General features: G+C 42.8%; 1 protein-coding gene across 5 annotated transcripts in view; it reads right to left on the bottom strand.

The window, feature by feature from the left end:
- Positions 1–19,718, bottom strand: part of VWA2 (von Willebrand factor A domain containing 2) — a 68,796-nt gene that overhangs the window by 8,237 nt on the left and 40,841 nt on the right. For 4 of the 5 annotated variants that reach the window (XM_061635925.1, XM_061635922.1, XM_061635923.1 and 1 more), the window contains exons 6-13: positions 16,757–16,951; positions 15,371–15,504; positions 11,476–11,608; positions 6,843–6,898; positions 5,024–5,131; positions 2,734–3,312; positions 1,278–1,829; positions 57–179 (exon numbers count right to left, since the gene is read on the bottom strand). In XM_061635925.1, coding sequence (XP_061491909.1) covers positions 57–179; positions 1,278–1,829; positions 2,734–3,312; positions 5,024–5,131; positions 6,843–6,898; positions 11,476–11,608; positions 15,371–15,504; positions 16,757–16,951 — 1,880 coding nt within the window. The remainder of the gene's footprint in view (positions 1–56; positions 180–1,277; positions 1,830–2,733; positions 3,313–5,023; positions 5,132–6,842; positions 6,899–11,475; positions 11,609–15,370; positions 15,505–16,756; positions 16,952–19,718) is intronic. The other variant, XM_061635926.1, reaches the window with a different exon arrangement.

Here is a 19,718-nt window from a genome sequence, read left to right on the forward strand (position 1 = left end):
AAACATTTAAAATATCTAAAATAAATAAAATATGGTTACTCTACACTAGTCCTTACTGTTTTCACAGTGAGGTCCTTCCCAGCCTTGGCATTGACACCAGTAGCTTCCATTCCCAGGAACACAAACTCCATTGTTCATGCAGGGGTTGGGTCTACAGATGTTCACTGGCTTCTTGGCCTCTGTAACAAAGAAAATAGCACATTATGTTGACTGTTGGACACAAGAAAGAAATCTAAACTTTCTTAATACAGGATTCCAATTGTTTTGTGGAATTGGAAATGAATGACCACATCTCCTTGTATTGCAGAAACTTCTTAGGCTGCAGCTCTCCAGATGTTGCTGAACTACAGCTCCCATAAACCCAAGCCAGCATGGCCAATAGACAGGGATGATCGGATTGGTAATCCAACATCACCTAGAGGGTCACAGGTTCCCCAACCCTGTCTTATAAGAAGGAAGGTCTTACACCTAGGACAAATGAGGAGATCTTGCTCTATGCATTAAATACATTCGTCAAATTTGCACAGCACAAAATTCACATCTGAAACAACTTCTTCATTGCTGGAATTAGGGATTTCAACATGCTGCTCTAGGCCTTCTTTATAGCACACACCTCAGCTCACACTTATTGGTTCTATTCTAAGGTTTGCCACTTGTGCCATCACATGCCCTTCCTTCCCACAGAGGATCAGATGGTATATCACCTTCCCAGCCATTAAATAAATGGTTAAGCTACACCCATTTAAAGGCGACAAGCTCATTCCTGGAAGAGTAGGCAGTCCTGCCTTTTAACACAGTCAATCACTGTTTGATGAGTTAGGAATATGTTGTTGAACTTGGATGAACAATGTATTGAAAGGTGAAACAAGAGATAATTTGTGATTCCTTTGATCTCAAACACATTTCAAATAATGATTGAAGATTAGGGTTGCCAGGTTCATGGCCTGAGACTGATACTGTATCTTTAGGAGAAGAGAAAGTCAGCCAAGTGCAGGTGTTCTTGCAACACTGTAATGGGAAAAACCACAAGGTGGGATTCTCCCTTCCCCCTGCACAACTTTTAAAGATACAGAAGACCTCTTGGAGGCCAGGCAAATTTGTAATTTGTAATTTGCCCGGATAAATTTTTTAACAATTTTTTGTTAAATCACTTCAAGATGTTTCATAGGAAGTGATTCTTAAATGAAATTACATAAATAATAAAACAAAGGTATTAATAAAAGAATACAATTTTACTCTACTTTTGTATAAAAATATAACCATAAAGCCAAAGTTACCATCACATATTCTTTCAATGATAAGATCTTCATTAGGTTTTAGATCTTCATAAGAAGAAATCCTCAGCAGATGATTGTGAGAATTTGCAATCTTCAGCAATGAGTTCATTTGGACATGTCCCATCCCAATGACAAAGAGTGATATGTCATTATTACGTAGCTGTTGAGCTGGGACAATAGCATCCTCCACTCCGACTCCACCTGTGATCACCACCACAATCTTCTTCACGCCAGGCCTTGCTCCTTTTTGGACAGTCATGAGGTCATCATAAATATGTAGCAAGGAGCTGCCAACTGAGGAGGAGCCACCCACAAAGGGAGCTTGGTTGATGGCTTCATGGAGATCTGAGCTAGTAACATGTGTGTCCAGCCCAAATATGGTGTGGGGCCTTTTGCCAAAAACAACAAGGCCTACGTGAGTCATGTCCCGATAGATATCAAATTGCAGAGAGAGGCTGCTCACAAAGGTTTTCAGCTGCACAAAGTTGTTCCTTCCAACAGAAGCTGAAGAATCCAGAGCAAATACCAAGTCCAAAGACTGAGATGGGCAGCCTAAGGAAGGAAGAAGCATCATCAACATCACCTGCCCTTCACCAGAAAGTCCCAGGATGGGTCACAATATAAAATACAAAAAAAGGGGGGGTTGAGAACGTGGCTTAACCATTTGGAGCAGTTAGAGGGCATCTAAAAAGCTTTCATGGGAAAGGGAATGAAATAAGGTCATATTGACTTTTTTTAAACTAGAGGCAACCACTTTGGAAATCTAGAAGTCTTAGAATAGTAAATGTTTTAAATTAGAGAAATCAAATGTAAATAGACACAGGGCAAGTAATAATGCAAGGCAAAACCAGCGCTAGAGTGTTGGGTCACAGAGGCCTAAGTTCAAATCCCTGCAAGGTTATCACCCTGTGCCAGTCACCACCTCTCAGCCTAACTTACTTCACAGGGTTGTTAGAATAAAAAGGGGGACACACAATGTATGCCATTCTGAGGTCATTGGAGGAAGGGTGGGATAAAAATGGAACAAAATAAAATAAAGTAAGAATGTTTATTTCATTTCTTAATAGTCAACTCAATAGAAAACAACCTTCAGGTTGAAATATCAAAGCTATTTGTTTAGAAATCTTTTGGTTATTTTATCATTTCAGAAGATACAGATTAAGATATACCCTCTGAACAGCATAAGGTTGTGGAAGTATTCAGTAGTACCACCTTCCCAGACATTTTTCGAAGAACAGGACAGATAAACCTCTGTGATTGTTTAGCAAATAGCATATCCCTTTCCATTGCAAGTAGCTAGACTTTGTTGAAAAGTGATGCCTTTGCTCCCATTTTCCATTGCATATCTTCAAGTATGTATCAGAATATGTATTACACCAAGGTCTAAGTAATACTAACAGCCAATTGTAGACACTTAGGTACCAAAAGATACTGAATTCTTACCTAGAACCCTTACCTTGGCTGTCTATGCTGCATATTTTTCTTTGTAGATCAGTAATCTTGTTGAATAGATCTTGTGGGGATGAGTAGATAAGTGTCCATTTTGGATTTCCTGTAATTTTATCCAGCTCTGCTCTCAAATATTCACTGCCAATGCCAATAAGGAATACATTTTGGCCTCTACTGTACTTAACTGCTTCTGCCACTGAATCCTGAGCATTGGAATCTGTGAGCAAGACCACCACATGTGGAAGCTCATCAGGGACGTCAGCAAAGACTGGTGCACTCTTAAAGCCATGCTGTGCGATATACTGTAGTGCCTTGCCAGTCAAGGTGCTTCCTCCACTGAACTGCATGGAATCAATGGCCTTCACCAGACTGAGTACATCTTGGTGGTCCCCAACTCTGACAGCCATCTTGACATTGCTACTATACTGAGCCACACCCACACTCCCTGGACTATCTCTACTCCACACTGCTTGGAGAAATCTTTTCAGGAAAGCTTTATAGCGCAAGAATCCTTCAAGGGTAATGCGGGATGAACTGTCCACCAGGAAAAGCAGGTCCACACTGCATTCTAGACTCAGCTTGGGTGCTGGATATTTTTTAAAAAGTATAAAAGAAAAACTGTAAGAAACCCAAATGAAAGCAGAACAAGAGGATTCTAAAGGAGAGTTCAGAGTAAACATCAACAGCTATAACAGTTTAGGGCTGCTGAGCTTTAATTACAAAAACATTGATCCCTAGTCTAGAGCGCAGGCCAGAACCAAGGTGGGTGTAGGGTTAGGATCTACCCACAGGAAAAAGATGTGCAGAAGGCTGAGGTCTGCTCCAATCTCACTATGAGTAGGTTCCTCAGAACCAATTAACAAATGAAGGGGCACTAAGATATACAACCAGAAATGAATTGCTTGATACGTGTCTTTTATGGAAATTCCTAGCAGAAATAATCTTTGGTCACTGTAGCAGTCTTCTATGTGCAGAGGCAATTCAAGAGAGACTTCTGGTTTTGAATGTTGCACTTCCTATGAACAGCCTCCAAAATACTTTATGGGCATCTACATGGGAGCATTTCTTTGTAGGAAATACACTACTTTTCCTTCACTTTTCATTTGCATCATCCACAGTTCCTGCTCAAAAGTTAGCTGCCAATCACTTTTTCCCATTCATACAAGCAGGCATTCCTCCGGGGAGGATTAGTCTACTTTTTCCTTGTGGCCCCTTTCTATTATACATTTCCACTCCCTCTGGTTGCTAGGTGACCAAGCATGCTCAGTCTGTTCTACCAGCTGCAGTAGGTTCTTTTTAAAAAAAACCCGAAGTGCAAATATCTGTGTTTTCCCTGGTAGGATACAGCTGAAATACAATACCTTTGTTGAGCAGTGTTATTCTGTTGCACACAAGTTAGGGGGAAAAGAAATAAAGGCGTTTGCAGCAACATAAAAAAGGCCAGCAGAATGGAGAAGAGCAACTAGAAATTGCTTGTCAGCCTACAGGAAACAAAATGAAAGAAAGGAGGTAGAGATAGTGGGTGTGGAGAGGGAAACAATTGACACACCCACCTAAAAGCATCAGAGCAAAGCGTCTGCAAGCACTAGAGAAAGAGAGTGAAGACTTTTTTTCTTCCCTTTTCGTATTATCAGTGGATTGGGTTAGTACGAATTTACAGGGTGAAAACTGCATGGTAGCTTCTGTTTGCCAGTAACATCATGTGAACCATACAAATTTAAAGGAGATGTGAGTAGTACCAAACACACAATAAACCACCATGTAGGTGAACCCTATGTTTGCTACCTCTTTCAAACTTGACAACCCTTGGGGTGTGGAGAAATAAGTATCAACAGGTTGGCTCTAAAGACATAAAGCAAAGCTAGCAGCACAGTCCTATGCATGTCTACTCAGAAATAAGTTCCAGTGAATGTAATTGGGCATGTTTCCAAGAAGGCTGGCATATACTTGAAGTCTAAATGTTCTGGAATTGTCATCAAGAAACTTCAAATCCTGTTCCTAAATATACTACAATGGAAGTAAGTCCCCCTGAGTTCAGTGGGACTTATTTCCCAGTAAATGTTATTAGGATCACAGCCTTCAGCTAAGTCTCAGTTACCAAAAACAAGTATAATAAACTATCCTCCAAAACATTTAATGTTTTGTTTTGTAAATCTAGCCTCCCACCCTTTATCCTTTATCCTCTTCCACATTATAAAACAAAAATAATAATAACCAGAACTTTTGCAGGAAACTGATTGATGTTTATGACACATTAAAACACTCAAATCACTAACATCTAAGATGAAACAGCATACCGCAATTAGCAGCTCCTCCAAAGCCAACTGGGCAGACACAGTGGTATCCTTCTAATCCCTGTTGAATACATGTGCCTCCATTCTGGCAAGGGTAGGAACTACAAGGATCTAAAAAAACAGGAAGCAGAAAAACAAGGGTGCCTATTCAATTTTTTTAATCAATGGTTATCGAGGCATTTTTTTATTAAGTTGTAAGCAGGACTGAACTCAAGAAAACCCAGTCACAGTTCACATGACATCTAATCAAAGTACTTAATTCCAAGAGTCCTGTTTGTGTGTCCAGCAAGAATGCATATTGTCTTTTAGAAAAGCAAAACAGACTCTGGAACACAGGACTGCTGTGAAGATAAAGAGGAAGGACTATTACACGGTCCTGAGCAACTTGGACTGTCCTGGGCAACTTGGACATAGGGTGGAATAAAAATATCATAAACTCATATTTTTCTTGACCCATACTAATTTTATTAGCTTTACGTTCTGCATAGGTCAGTGTGTTCAGACCTCTAGACCACAGGGTTGTGAATAAGGTAGTGGAAGACAAAATCATGACAAAGAGCAATGTTGACTGATTCTTTTATATGAATGTTTTGTAGCACAGTTACCTGACTGAGGGAATGTCATTTATGGATCACTTATAATATTTCATTTATTTTTAGATATTTGCTATATTTATACAAAGCCACCCAACAACATTGTTCTCAGTTAAGAGGAGATATTGGGCCCATTACATAAATAGCCCAATTGGCAGTGATTAATGGGTTTTATGACCAAAGGATTATTTTGGGGTAACATCCAATGATGCTTGCCCATTCTCTTCTTCCCACTCCAGCTCCCCACACACCCTCAGAAGCTGTTTTGGAAAGACTCCCAACCCTTTGGAGCAGATTTTGGAGGCAGGCAGGGGTGGGTGACAGAGGAAAGAGAAGCCCCATTGCCCAAACAGACACACCCACTTGTGCCATGCTGGATCTCCCTCTTTGAGTTTTGTTTTCTGCTTGTAAATACTAGAGAAAGTAGCTCTCTCTGGGCTCCTGCTGAGAGGAAGGGCGAGATATAAATCAAATAATAAATAAATAAATGAGAAGTTCCACTTTTGTAGTTTTTGGTCTTGATTTCAAAGGTTGTGACAAATTGTAAATTATTTTGTTCTTTGGTATTGAGACTAGTTTATCAGAGAATAATGTTTTTTACCTGATCTATAAGTAAGAATAAAACAAATAAAATGTGTTCTGGTGCTTTTGTCTTTAACACAGAAGGTTGCTAAATTCAATCTTTATAATAAAAAATTAAGCTCTTGGAAGAAAATTAGAAGAAACTAAAATTGTGACATTTTTGCCCTTCCTGTATTAAAATAATGAATAACAGAGATGGAGATAATCCAGGGGCTTCTTTCAGAAGCAGCGGTGGTCAGGGCTGGCCTTTGGGCCCTGCAGCCCAGAGTCCTCCCAAATGACCACCCAGAGAGTAGCAGGTGATTAGGGCCAGTAGCAAACAGGCCTAGTACCTTGGCTGGCATGGGCATAAATGGACAAACTAGGACTGATGCTGGTTGATGCAACATCCTTATTTTTAAAAAACATTTTATAGTCAGGGGGCTGCCAACTACAAGACCATTAAGGCCAGGGTTTAAAATTACCTAGCTGCACCCCTGTTCAGAGGTCCATGAAAAAGCAGTGAAAGAGTCTAAGCCTATAAACTAAGCTTTTCCTGTTTGTTGACAAATAGAATCTTTGTCACCTTTATTGATGCATCAACTTATTTTATCCTATTATTTTTTTATTTTGAAAAACCTGTAAATTTTCAGAAGATCATGTCTTACCTGGGCATGTGGTTCGGTAACATTTAGATGGATAGTTGATGAAAGTGTTCCTCCAGCTTAATTAGAAAAGCCAGTATTAAAAAAACAAACAAACAAACCACAAGAATGGGTTAAACTGACATTTAAAGGCTATGAAATCAAAGTAGCAACTTCCAGTTCAGTTAATTGCAGAGTGTAAGGCATGCCTACTGAGTAATGTCTACATAATACAGTGGAAAATCAATAGGAACAATGTGGTAGAAATTTTTCACATTGCTCATACAGCTTTCAGTTCCTTCCACCACTGATGTATCTAAACTCCATCCCACTAACTATCATGTTATGCTGTTATGATTACTTATGCAGTTGAGGTGTTGAACCAGGGCTTGGAGGCAGTGATGGACTGGATATGGGCCAATAAATTGAGGCTGAATCCTGAAAAGACAGTGGTTTTATGTGTCTGGAGTTCTCATGTCCAGGAGGTGGGAAGATGGCCTATTCTGGATGGGGTTGCTCTTTCCTTTAAGGAGTATGTCCGCAACTTGGGGGTACTCCTTGATCCAGCACTGTCACTGGAGGGTCAGGTGGCCTCTATGGGTAGGATGCCCAATGTGATGCCCTTCAGATGTTGTTGGGCTCAACATCGGCCCCAGTCAACATGGTCAATAGTCAGGGATGATGGGATTTGGAGTCCAACATTATCTGGAGTAATCCCCAACTTACACACACTTGCCATAACCCCAAGAAGTACATTTTTCAAGAATGCTATTTATTTACATAAATCAATGTATTACATAACTTATTCTAACTTGGCTGTTCCGAATTCTGTTTGGCTGTTCCAAAAATTCTCTCTTTTCTAAGCAATTTTATAATGTCCTATGCTGTGTCAATCAGGCATTTGCCTTTTTCTTGGGAGGTATGTACACTTTATCATTGGCCTGCTCACTCCCAGCTGCCTCAGTTGGTCCCCAAGGTAAATTTCTATTAGAGAAAAACAGCAGAATGAGGGGGGGGGGTTGAAAGAAAATACTTCATTCTTTTAAGCTTTCTTTAGATACAGAAACAAAACCAAAATATAAAAGACAGAAATCTATTTTCCTTTTTAGGTCCCTTCTCAAATATTTCACTTAGGGATACAAGCCCCTCTTACAAAGATGTCAACATGCAACTACTTCCTTTACAGGCATTTGACATTACTTATCTTGCATACTATTAGGATAAATCCTCATCTCAGCATGAAGGGAATTTTCTTTTTCAACCTGCTGACAATACAGTTCTGTGTTTGCAGATTTCAGGCTTAACATTGGCTGCAATATGAGCACAGGCTATTTCCTGCCAGTGATTGAGCATTTTACCCCATATCAGGGATGATCTTATAGCACTGTCAAAGGAGCAGGACAGAGATGAAGTGTTTCTTCTAACTAAGAGGCATGAAAAATGTCTGGAGAGACCATCATTGTGTACTAGGGCCAGCTGTGAGAGTTCTAGGTCTAGCTCTTTTTCTATGGCATGGAAAGTAATTCATGACACTTGAGAAAACATGAATACAGAGATGAGTCCTGTGTCTGAATCAGCCTGAAATAAACTATGTTGATTTCTGACTAGAACTGCCCCAAGTTCTAGCCTCTGCATATCTCTGCCTTTCTTCCTTGTCTCGCTTATTTAAATACGAAAATAATGAAACTTCTAGATTGGATTCTAAGTACTATTGTTAGGGGGTGGTCCAAGTGTGAGACCCAGATTTTTTGTGATGGGACCCAGTTCTTCTGTCCCTTCCCTACTTTTTTTTTAAACTTACTTAAAAAAACAAACCCTTTACTTAAAGGGGGATAGAAAGTGTAGCACTGGTGAAATCGCAGCCACCCACCGCCTTAATTTCCCAGAGGTATCTACAGAGCTTGGAAGTAACTCGTAACAAACTACAAGTTACTTGTAATGTATTACTTTTTAAAGTAACGAGCGGATAACTTGGTTACATTTTGCTAGTAATAGAACGACTAGTCACTTCCTTACTTTTCAGCAGCAATAGTAACATTTCCAGCGTTACATTTGGGTGTTACTTGGGGAGGGAGCAGGGGAAGTCTTCTGCTCCTTTGACTGGTGCACGAAAGACATGTGCCTCACACTGGGCTTCTGCGCAGTGTTGCTCTTCCCTTGTGCCATAAGTCGGAATCGACTTGAAGGCAGGAGATTTACACATTTAGGCTAGTTAGATGTGCAGCAGCCAAGGCCAGCACTTTGTTGGCATTTTTTTAAAAAAAGTAACTGAAAAGTAACTGTAGTGATTACTTTTGAGAAAAGTAAAGTAATCAGTTACTTTCAGAGCAATTGTAATTGTTACAGTAATTACTACTTTTTTGGGCCATGTAACTGTACAGTAGAGCCCCACTCATACGGCAGGTTAGGTTCCAGACCCCCGTCGAAAAGCAAAAAGTGCCGAAAAGCAGATCAGCTGTAGCGCAGGGGTCTGGAACCTAACCCACTGATCGCACCAGAGGAGGAGAAGATCAGATCTCCCACCCCCCTCGGGTGCAATCAGCTCGAGCAGGAGTCTGTGCCAGAAGAGAAGATCTTCCCCTCCTCCGGTGCGATCAGCTGGAGTGTGGGGAGCTCCAGCCCCCCTCCAGCTGATCGCCCTGCTGGCACCGTATTAGCGGAACACCAAAAAGTGGGGTGCCGAAAAGTGGGGCCCTACTGTAACTGTAATTTTTTACTTTTCAAAAGTAATCTTCCAGGCTCTGGGTATCTATACATACAAATTAGCATAAAATGTTTTATGCACATTTGTGTTATGGCCTGTGTCCAGAGTTCTCTAAGTTACCTAGCAACACCCCTGCTGGTTTCTGCTGCTCACCTACCCACAGCAATGTTGAAAAGCAGTCCTGGGCCTGAGCATGCTGTGAAATGTATCCTCATCCCCCCTATCTCACACACACATACACATATATACACAGACACTTTATCCTTCACAGACAGACACAGACACATATACATACATAATCAATGTACACCCATCCTGTTGGATTTACTCCCAGGACCACTTTGACATATAGTAGCTTTGGGAAAATCCAGCATGCTGTGGCTCTCAGCACATGATCACTTCTAGGACTATCTTCACAGGGAGGATGCATTTTCTGGCATTTCACCAAGAATGTTTACAAAAACCACATCCTGTCTCTTGCAATGATAAAAAAGGTGGACACCTATGCACGCATAGCACATGCACACCACTGGCTTGCCACAGATCAAAAGCCAACTTTAGCAAGCTATGTGGTTCCCATGTACCTGATGGTTGTGTGAACACACAGAAAGAGATAGGCATATATGCAGCATCTCTATGCATGTCTTACACCCGTTGACTAATCCTTTTCTCTTATGTCTTCAGTTTATTGATACTTATACATCACTACATTTCCTGCTCCTCACAGTTCTTATCCTCTCCTTTCTGAATGTCTGCAACTGCTTGGGCAAAGAGTAGGATACGAAGGGGTGGAAGGATTGGTTTAAATATATTTTATCCTTGTTAGACCTTGTCCTGATTGATTCTTTTCTGCTTCAGATTGTTTCCATCTCCATTGCCCTTTGCTGTTCTAACGGTTGGTATGATAATTTCATGCTCAGTTGTTACACCAAACTATAGATGTTTAATGGTAAGGAGGAGTAGAGAATGTATTTTTACAAGATTTTTTTAAATTTGTCAGCACAATGTTTCATATATGCTTTTACTTTTCTTTCCCTAAAAAAATAACATGAGATGAATGGAGAATGTAATCACCAGAGCTGGCCCCAGGCATGCCAGGGCCCTTGGGCACCAGCCTGCCCTGGGGCCCTGGCACACACACACACACGCCCCACCTACCTACCTACCTACCTGCGGAGGAGTGGGAGGGTGAGCGAGCGAGCGAGCAGGTGGGAGGGCGAGCTAGAGAGCGAAGGAGCCACCGGGGGCGGAGGGAGAGCAAGGTAGCAAGCGGGCAGGCCTGGGGGGGAGAGCAAGTGAGCAGGCAGGTGGGCAGCTCCCTCCCTGTGATCCACAGCAGGCTCTGTCAGGAAGGGGAGTGCTACTCCCCCACCATAACGAGGGGCCCTCAGGATGGTGGGTGAGCAAGCAATTGGGGGGTGGGGGGCAAGCAAGTGGGGGAGAGGGGGAGCGAGCAAACAGGGGGAGATGGCGAGTGAGCAAGCAGGTGGGGGAGGGTGAGCGAGGGAGCCAGTGGGGGCAGAGGGTGAGCAATGGGGTGAGCGGGCACGGATGGGCCGGCGAGCAGGCGGGCAGCTCCTTCCCTGCGATCTACAGCAGGGAGACTGCCGCAGAAGGGGAGCGCTACTCCCTCACCATAATGAGGGGCCCTCAGGACGGCGGGCGAGTGAGTGGGCAGGGGGGCAGGCGAGCAAGGGAGGGAGTGGGCAGGTGGGCAGGGAGGATTGAGCGAGCGTGGGTGGGCTGGTAAGCAGGAGGGCAGTTCCCTTCCTGTGATTCACGGATGGGGAGCGCTACTCCCCCACCATAACGAGGGGACCTTGTGGGCCGCAGGGCCCTCAGCTAGGGCCCCAGCTGGCCACCCTTTGGAGCCGGCAATGGTAATCACTTATAACTGATTTCCCAAGGGTTCCCAATGAAATTTTAAGGGATAACGTATGGCTGCTGACTCACTTGTAAAACGGGCAGAGTGACGTATGCACAGCATTAGTGCTCTTCGATCCCTTCCAACAAAAAAAGGTTCCAACCAGCTCTTTTACTCTCTCAAGTGTTTTGCGTTTGCAAGGGTGAGATTCAGCTCTGCAACCTGGAGCAAGAAGAGAATAATCTAAGAGCTGGCATTCAATGCCTGAGGCCAGAAGCTTTATGAACCCAAAACAGGGACCACAACAAAATGGTAAGAGCATATTATTTGCATGGAAAGACTTCCAATTTAATGCCTGGAATCTCCATCTGAAAGGATCAGGTAGCAGGCCATGGGAAAGAACTCTGACTGAGACCCTCAACAGTCACTGCCAGTCAGAGTAGACAATATTGGGCTAGATGGCCAAATAGCTTGAGATGGTAGAAGAAATCTTTTTGGTCTATGACAATGTGTGCCTTCCCCTTAGGAAGCTGCCTTATCAGAATCAGACCATCGGTCCACCTAGTTCATCAATGGTCTACGATGACTTGACAGTGGCTCCCCAGGATTTCAGACAGGGTCCTCTCCCAGTCCTATCTGGAGATGCCAGGAACTGAGTCTGGGACCTTCTGCATGCAAAGCAGATGCTCTACCATATAAGTAACCTAAGTAATTTTAGATTCCGGACTTAATGGTCTTACCCCCCCCCCCCGCACATTAGATGGTAATGTGTAATTTCTTCACTTCAAAATGCAATCAGCCAGCCCCGCTCGATTTGCCCCCCCCATTCTGTTAAGGGGGGTCCTGGACTTTTGAAGGGCCATAGCTTAGTGGCAGAAGAATAGTAGAGTTGGAAGGGGCCTATAAGGCCATCGAGTGCAACCCTCTGCTCAATGCAGGAAGCCAAGGTAAAGGATACCCGACAGGTGGCTGTCCAGCTGCCTCTTGATTGCCTCCAGTGTTGGAGAGCTCACCAACTCCCTCGGAACCAATTACCACTGAGTTATGGCCTTCCAAAAGTCCAGGGCCCCATTTAACAGAATGAAGGGGGGGCAAATCCAGCAGGGCTGGCTGACTGCACTTCGAAGTAAGTAAAGTAATTACACATTACCATCTAAAGGGCGGGGGGGCAGACATAAGACCATAAAATCCAGAATCTAAATTACGTAATTATACCACAGTCCCTTACAAAATAATTTGCCACCCTTTATCCCAGCAAAGGAGGCCACTAGGGCAAGCTAATAAAAACAGGGCTGGGGAACCGTTGTTCCTCTAGATCAGTGATTCTCAAATGGTGCGCCCAGGCACACTAGTGCGCCTTAAGAGGTGGCTAGGTGTGCCTCAAATATTATGAAAGTATATTTTAAAAATGAGAAGAAACCCATTTGTATAGGGTAACAGTTTTCTATAGTTTGTAATTTTTATTCATAGTTTAAAACATATTAATATATTTTTAATTTTGTACATGAAGTGCGCCAGAAAATTTTTATATGTTTTACAGTGCACCGTGAACCAAAAAGTTTGAGAACCACTGCTCTAGATGCTGTCAGACTCCAACTCCCATCATCTCTAATCATTGGCTGTGGTGGCTGGGGCTGATGGGCATTGGAGTCCAACAAAATCTGGAGGGCCAAAGGCTCCCAGACCAGCACTAAAAAGAGCAAACAGGCTCCTTATTGACAGGCCACGTGTGAGCCAGGAAGGGGAAGTGTGACTGGAATCCCATTCTCTAGAGCCCTCAAAATCCCACTCAGACTTCCTGCCTCTGGACAGGCAGTGAGTGCATGTGTGGTGGTGCTTCCCATGCTGCTACTCCAGCTGCTACTCCGGCGGTTGTTGTACACCGCCCTGAGAGCTTTCTGCTATAGGGCAGTCTAGAAATGTAATTAAATAAATAAAATAAATAAATAAAAAATGTCCCTTTGCCCAGGCCCACAAGCAGCACCTTCAGGCAGTTATTGGGTCCAAGTGCTCTGGAAAACCCTACCAGTACTCATGTCAGGCTCATCTGCCCACCCACCTGCCTGGTTGCTCGCATCTCTGACAGCAGTGGCAGGGAAGCCACCCACCATTTTGAATTTCCACCGACACACCAGCATGCCTGATGCAGCTGTTGTCAGCAGGTAAGCCTACAGCTGGGGGAGCAAGCAACTCAGCAATGGTGGGATGGGAGTCAGAGGGCATATTGCAAGGTAGTGTCCCTTCCTCTAACTTGGAGCCAACCCTAGGCATGGCTCACCCGTCTGTATTCTGTATCCTGCTGGGAGGATATAAATCAAATAATAAATAAATAAATATTGCTTACTGTGGCAAATATAAAGGGTCAAGCTGCATAGCAAATGGATACTGCATAGCATTTGCTACTTAGCTCTTATGTTATTACTTAAATTACAGGTGCAGGGGGTGTACAATCCTTTCTTTCTTTCTTTCTTTCTTTCTTTCTTTCTTTCTTTCTTTCTTTCTTTCTTTCTTTCTTTCTTTCTTTCTTTCTTTCTTTCTTTCATGTTCTACCTTTCCTCTCAGAAGGAGCCCAGGACATCAAGAAGGAGCATGCAATAAGGGGAGGCTTACATATTGCCTTCTCAGCCCCGATCAAAATGGAAATTGCCCCTCCCAAATGGCCAGGGCTTCAGAAAAAAAGTACCTAGGGAGTGAAGACTTCTCACCACCACACACTGTGTTGTATCCAGTGTTGTCATTCTGTTTATGCAGTGGAACTTCTCCCTCTTCTCTCCTGCAGCCGCCCCTGAAAAAATCTGCTCCAGAGGATTGGGGGAACCCTCCAGAGCAGATTTGGGGGGCCACAGGGAAAGAAAGTGTTGAGCCTCCGCTTCCCCATGAGGGCCAGGGAGGGGGGAGACACGAGTTCCAGGTTTCCCAGCTGTCAGAGGGCGTGAAAGACCAAGGAATTGTTGAGTCTGAGCAAGACCTTGGGAGGGGGAGTGAGTTTGACTCCGGGCCAGTTCCCACAGATGGTGCGGCCTTGGAAGCGGAGAGCATTTCACCCCCTGACAGGTTGGAGGAGCCATTGGAAGATGTTCCAGAGGGGGTGTTGACTCCCCCTTTACCAAGCGGTTCCCGGGATGCCTTGAGTGCATCACCGCCCCCTGACCTCTAACTGGTTGCTAAGGAGACGGTTCTTTCGGATGAGCCATTGGAAGTACACACCCCGTCACCGTGCTCTCGACCCCGCGAGAAGCGGACAGGACAAAGGCAGGACTTGCGGAGGAGCCAGAGATTACGATCTAAAACTTTCCCTACTTAAGACTGCCGCTCTCTGGGTTAAGTTGCTGAGTCAACTTTCTTCACACGTTGCAGAGCATGTCTAGAGTGCAGTTAGGGACTTCTAGTGAGCAAGCTTAGAGATTTCTATGAAGCGTACTGCTTTTGATGTATCCATACTTTAGTAAAACAAGATTTGATTGCACCTGCGTCTCAGCCTCGTGAATCCCGCTGTGAACAGGACAGAAAGGGGAAGTCCCATTGCATTAACCAAACTCTCTTTGTGCAGTGTTGGATACAACCCACTACATTTACAGTAAGGGCCGCATCCCACCATGCCTGTAATTTAATGATCGAAAATTGAAGGTACTGCTACACACTATACAGTAAGCTTAACATGTAGCTTGACCGTCTTAAGTGCATGCAGGGACTGCTGCATTCGCATTTGCTCCCTACAAGCTCTTGACACAGGCAACCCTAGAAGCAACAAGTGGTTCTACCCTTAATCATCACCACACTTTCAAGTTTCTCTCTTAGGAATTTCTGTTCCTTTCTGCCTTCTGATAAACAGAGAGAATGCACTAGATTAGAAATCCAGGCTTGAAAGAAGGAAAGAGGCTTTGGATCCAGAGGCACACAAACACCCAGTGTGTTAGTGCCCAAAACAAAATAGATGGTAAGAGTTGTTGAATCAGTGTAGAAGCAACTAAAAATCACCAGTACCTGGAAATGCAGCACTGCAGACTGCAGCATCCGTAAGGGTGGTATATAGACCATTGGAGGCATCATCAGTATCTTCAGCAAACAGCATGTGCCATTCGGTTGGCTCGCTGGCTAGGGCACGCAGTTCTTCCCATCTGCACAGAAATAATTCATAACAACAAATAAAGCATTGCAACAGAGCAATAATTTAAAGGTAATGGGTGTCATAATTAATAGTGAAGAGCTATTTAAAGAGCATGAAGCATCTATATGTATGTGGAACTGACGTGACCCACAGAAGCTCAACAGCAGCCATTGCTCTGCAGTTCTCACAACATTTTTTACACACTAAACCTTTGTTCTTGCCACACTTGCTTTACCTCATTTACCCTGTGGAATTCCCTCCCTTTGAATATTAGGCAGGCGCCATCTCTGCTATCTTTTCGGCGCCTTTTGAAGACTTTCCTCTTTCAACAAGCCTTTTAGGTTGAGACCTATCCCAGTCTGCGTCTGTGTTAGAATTGCTTAATATGTTTTTTAATGTTTTTAAAGTTTTTTTTTTAAATGTTTTTAACGCTGTTTTGTTTTAATGTATTTTAAGATCTGTTTTTATGATGTTTTACAGTGTTTTTAGCGCTTTGTTTGCCACCCTGGGCTCCTGCTGGGAGGAAGGGTGGGATACAAATTAAATAATAAATAAATAAATAATAAACAATTTGCTTTAACAAAATATTTTACAATACTCAGCCCTACTACTATACCAATATCAAACAGACACACACACACTTCTAGCTTTATTTGCAGGGTCACTGCAAAGAAGAGGAAGGGCCTTTTCAATAGTGGCTCCGCATCTGTGGTGCACCTGGCCTCTTCATTATACTCTTTTAGAAATGAGTCAAGATGCACCTCTTTTGCCAGGCTTTTGGAGGAGGGATAGGGCGAAAAATTGTCAGGTCTTTTTAATGAATTGATAAACAATTTAATGCTGCTTTTTTTTCTGTGTGTAGTTACATATTTTTATTATATTTGGTTTTTATTCTGTTGTATTGTTTAACATTTTATTGATATGAACCACTCCAAGGCCTACTGGTAAAACTCTCAAGTAAATAAGTGCACAAAATTCTCTCTAGCAATGAGTTTCTACAATGTGGGCCACTGTCCCCTCCTCAACTCTCTCCATCCAGATTTTTGTATGTTCTTAATTATGTGTACTTTTTAACTGGAAGTCGCCTTGAGTTCCAGTTTGGAAAAAGGGCGGTGTATAAATAAAGATAATCATCATCATCATCATACTGATAAATCCACTCAAAGACTTCGACTGCAAGTCTTTTCTTCAGTCAATATGGTGGTTAATAGTAATGGAACATCCCATTCCTCTTTGCATGCTAGACTAGAAGATAAACTTACCTTGGGAAGCTGACTCCCACTGCAAACACAGCAATCCCCCTTTCTTTTAATTGCTTAGCTGGTATTGCCACATTGTCTTGAGATCTCCCATCAGTTAGAATTAAAAGGATTTGGGGTACTGATGAATTTCTGCCCCCACAGAATCCTTTCTGGAGAATGTATTTCAGAGCATGTCCTGTTTCTGTTCTCCCACCTCTGAAGTCAAAAGAAAAAGAATTGGGATAAGTTAACATTGTTCTGCATGATTTCCAATAGAATGTCTGCTGTTCTCTCAGAGATGATGCCAGAATGCTAGACTTGCTTGGAAAGTCAAGAGGAGATGAAGACTATTGTTTGAGTAAAGAAGGCGTAAATATACTTCATCAAATAAAATAATATTGATTATATAAGTACACATGCACACGCACACAAATAGATATATGACAGCAAAATGAAAAGACATTCCACTTTGTCAGCAGGTAGGACAGCAAAAGAGGAGCAAAAACTATTTTGAGGTGGTCACATTCTTCTTAAATGTAGTCTGTTTTATTCCTCTCCCCTTTGCACACTGTCTGAGGGCAACGGACCTAGACATTGTTTTGTGATCATAATCATATAGAGGCAAATAAGAAGCTTCACCCAATAAGCCTTTACTATCACGTGGGCCTAACTACACATTACACATCTATAATGAAATCCAACAGCCTTCTTACCACAGAAGGAAAATCCACAAGCTTCTGGAGAGGAACATTAACACTCTCCATGCACCACTTTTCTGGTCCAAATAGCCCCGCCTCCTCAACTTTTCCAGCCACAGGGTTCCAAACACATGCTTCTTCTCCTGTGGTTTCTTTAAATCAGGAATGGGAACCTGTGGCTGGATATTGTTGTACTACAACTCTGACCTTCCTTGACCATTGGTAATGCTGCCAAGGGCTGACGGGAGTTAGAGTTCAACAACATCTGGAGGGCCACAGGTTGCCTATCCTTGTTCTAAGTTCACAATAACCTCAACAGAGAAGGGAGCAGCATCTTCTTCTGCTCAGTTTCCTCGGATTCTTTTGCCCGTCTCGTTTCCCTTCCTCCTATAACAAACGCAAGGCTGCAAAGCAGAAGCCTGAAGCAATAGATAAAAGGATCAAGACGAAAAGATAGACAGGATGACCTGCCAGGTACCTTGGCTTCCAAAACAGTTAACTGAAAGGTACAAGCAAAATATCCTGGTTGCAGCCTACTGACAATACTGGTTTATTTGTCTTAACACAAAAAGCTACTTCTCATAGAGACAGATCTGATCCTGATACTCAGGGTGAGTACACATACAATGCATGTTGATTTCTTGGTAATCACAAGATCACATGACCTGCATGCAGGGAACAGTCACCACTTCAGAGTGTTGTTATTGCTACGAACACAATACATTCCCATAGTGGCAGTTCACACATTCAGAGTCACTAGGCACCAAGGGGGGTTGGGATGGATGATATCTGTGAGCCCTCTCCTAGCCTATAATCCTGTGCCTGTAGAGAGATTGTACTGCAGAGTTTGTAATACAGAGACCTGCTAAATTTGTTAAACCAGTTCCCTTCTTTGTTAGGCTAATAGGCTGGCCAAGTTTGTCAACTGCTCCATTAACATCTGTAAGGATTTGGCCAAGAAGAGATGTGTTGCCATCTGAACAAATGGCCAAGGATGAGAGTTATCCTCCCTCCAAGTAGGTTTTCTCTCTGTGTTAGAGTCTGGGGTGAAGCAAGGGGGGGAGGGAGGCAAATGGAACAAAACAGAGAAGCTTGCTGTGCTGAAGCCCAAGCTATGGCGGGGAAGACTCCCCTATGAGCCGAATGGGGAAGAAAGTTTTTTGAAGTGTTAATGCTGTGAACCCCTCCATCTTACGCTCAGGTTGCATATATGTGTAAATAAAAACACATATCCTAAAAAACACCACAGTCTCTGCTGACCTTCATTCCAAGTAAACCAAACCCTGTGTAAGCACAGTAAATCCTGGAAGTCTCTCACCGCCTGGAGATTGGGGTGGTGCAACAATTGATATGTATGCTGTGATTCATGTTGTCCTGCTTCTGAGGGTTGCTATGTTACAAAGATTTCTAAAGAGCTAGCATTCACTGCAGGTGCAGTTTCATCTCTGCCTCCACACTTCAGCTCCAACATCTGTTCAAAGTTAGGCTTCAGGAGTCCCAGACATTAAGTGCAGTTCTGGGAAGCCCACTTGGATTTTGCTGATCATCAGATCTATTAGCAAAATATTTTGGCTATCACAAGGTTGGGGCTTTTGTTCGTTTGTTTTTGCTGTGAGGAAACATGTTTGACATACAAGAAACTGAGACTGCAAGAAATACAGGAAAAGACTGAAAATGCTATAGTGCGGTAAAACAAGTCTTTAGCATTTTTCCAATTAGATCTTGGGTTATAAAGATGGCTCCATATTATCCCCAACTGCTTCCAGACACTTGCAGACTACATAAAGTGGGAGTTCTATAACAGTCATATTTGGTATTATATTTTCTTGCCTACTTCCAATTACCATTCCAACCAATTCAATAATAAAACCTCTGTTATTTTCATCTGTTTTCTATGCCTGTTCTGGGAGTCCTAAAAGATGACAATTTTCAGTTCCTGTTTCTTAGCACTCCCTTTATTTCAATTCAAAATGATTAGGGCAAAACCAGACTGGGGGCAAAAAACTCTTTAAAAAAAGTACAGTGATCTTCCTCATATTCACATGTGTACACTCTTGATCCTGGGCCATGTCTATTCAGTTTAAAAAATGACTCTTACCGTGTTTTCTGTATTTTCTGGTGTATTCAGTATTTGATCAGACTCATGCTTTTGCCACAGACCTGAACTTACAAGATCTGAGCAGGGTGGTTCATGACAGATGCTCTTGGAGGTCACTGATTCATAGGGTCGCCATAAGTCGTAATCGACTTGAAGGCACATAACAACAACAAAGTTCTTTCATCTA

The sequence above is a fragment of the Rhineura floridana genome, chromosome 7, assembly GCF_030035675.1.
Source record: "Rhineura floridana isolate rRhiFlo1 chromosome 7, rRhiFlo1.hap2, whole genome shotgun sequence".
In the NCBI taxonomy this organism is placed as follows: Eukaryota; Metazoa; Chordata; class Lepidosauria; order Squamata; family Rhineuridae; genus Rhineura; species Rhineura floridana.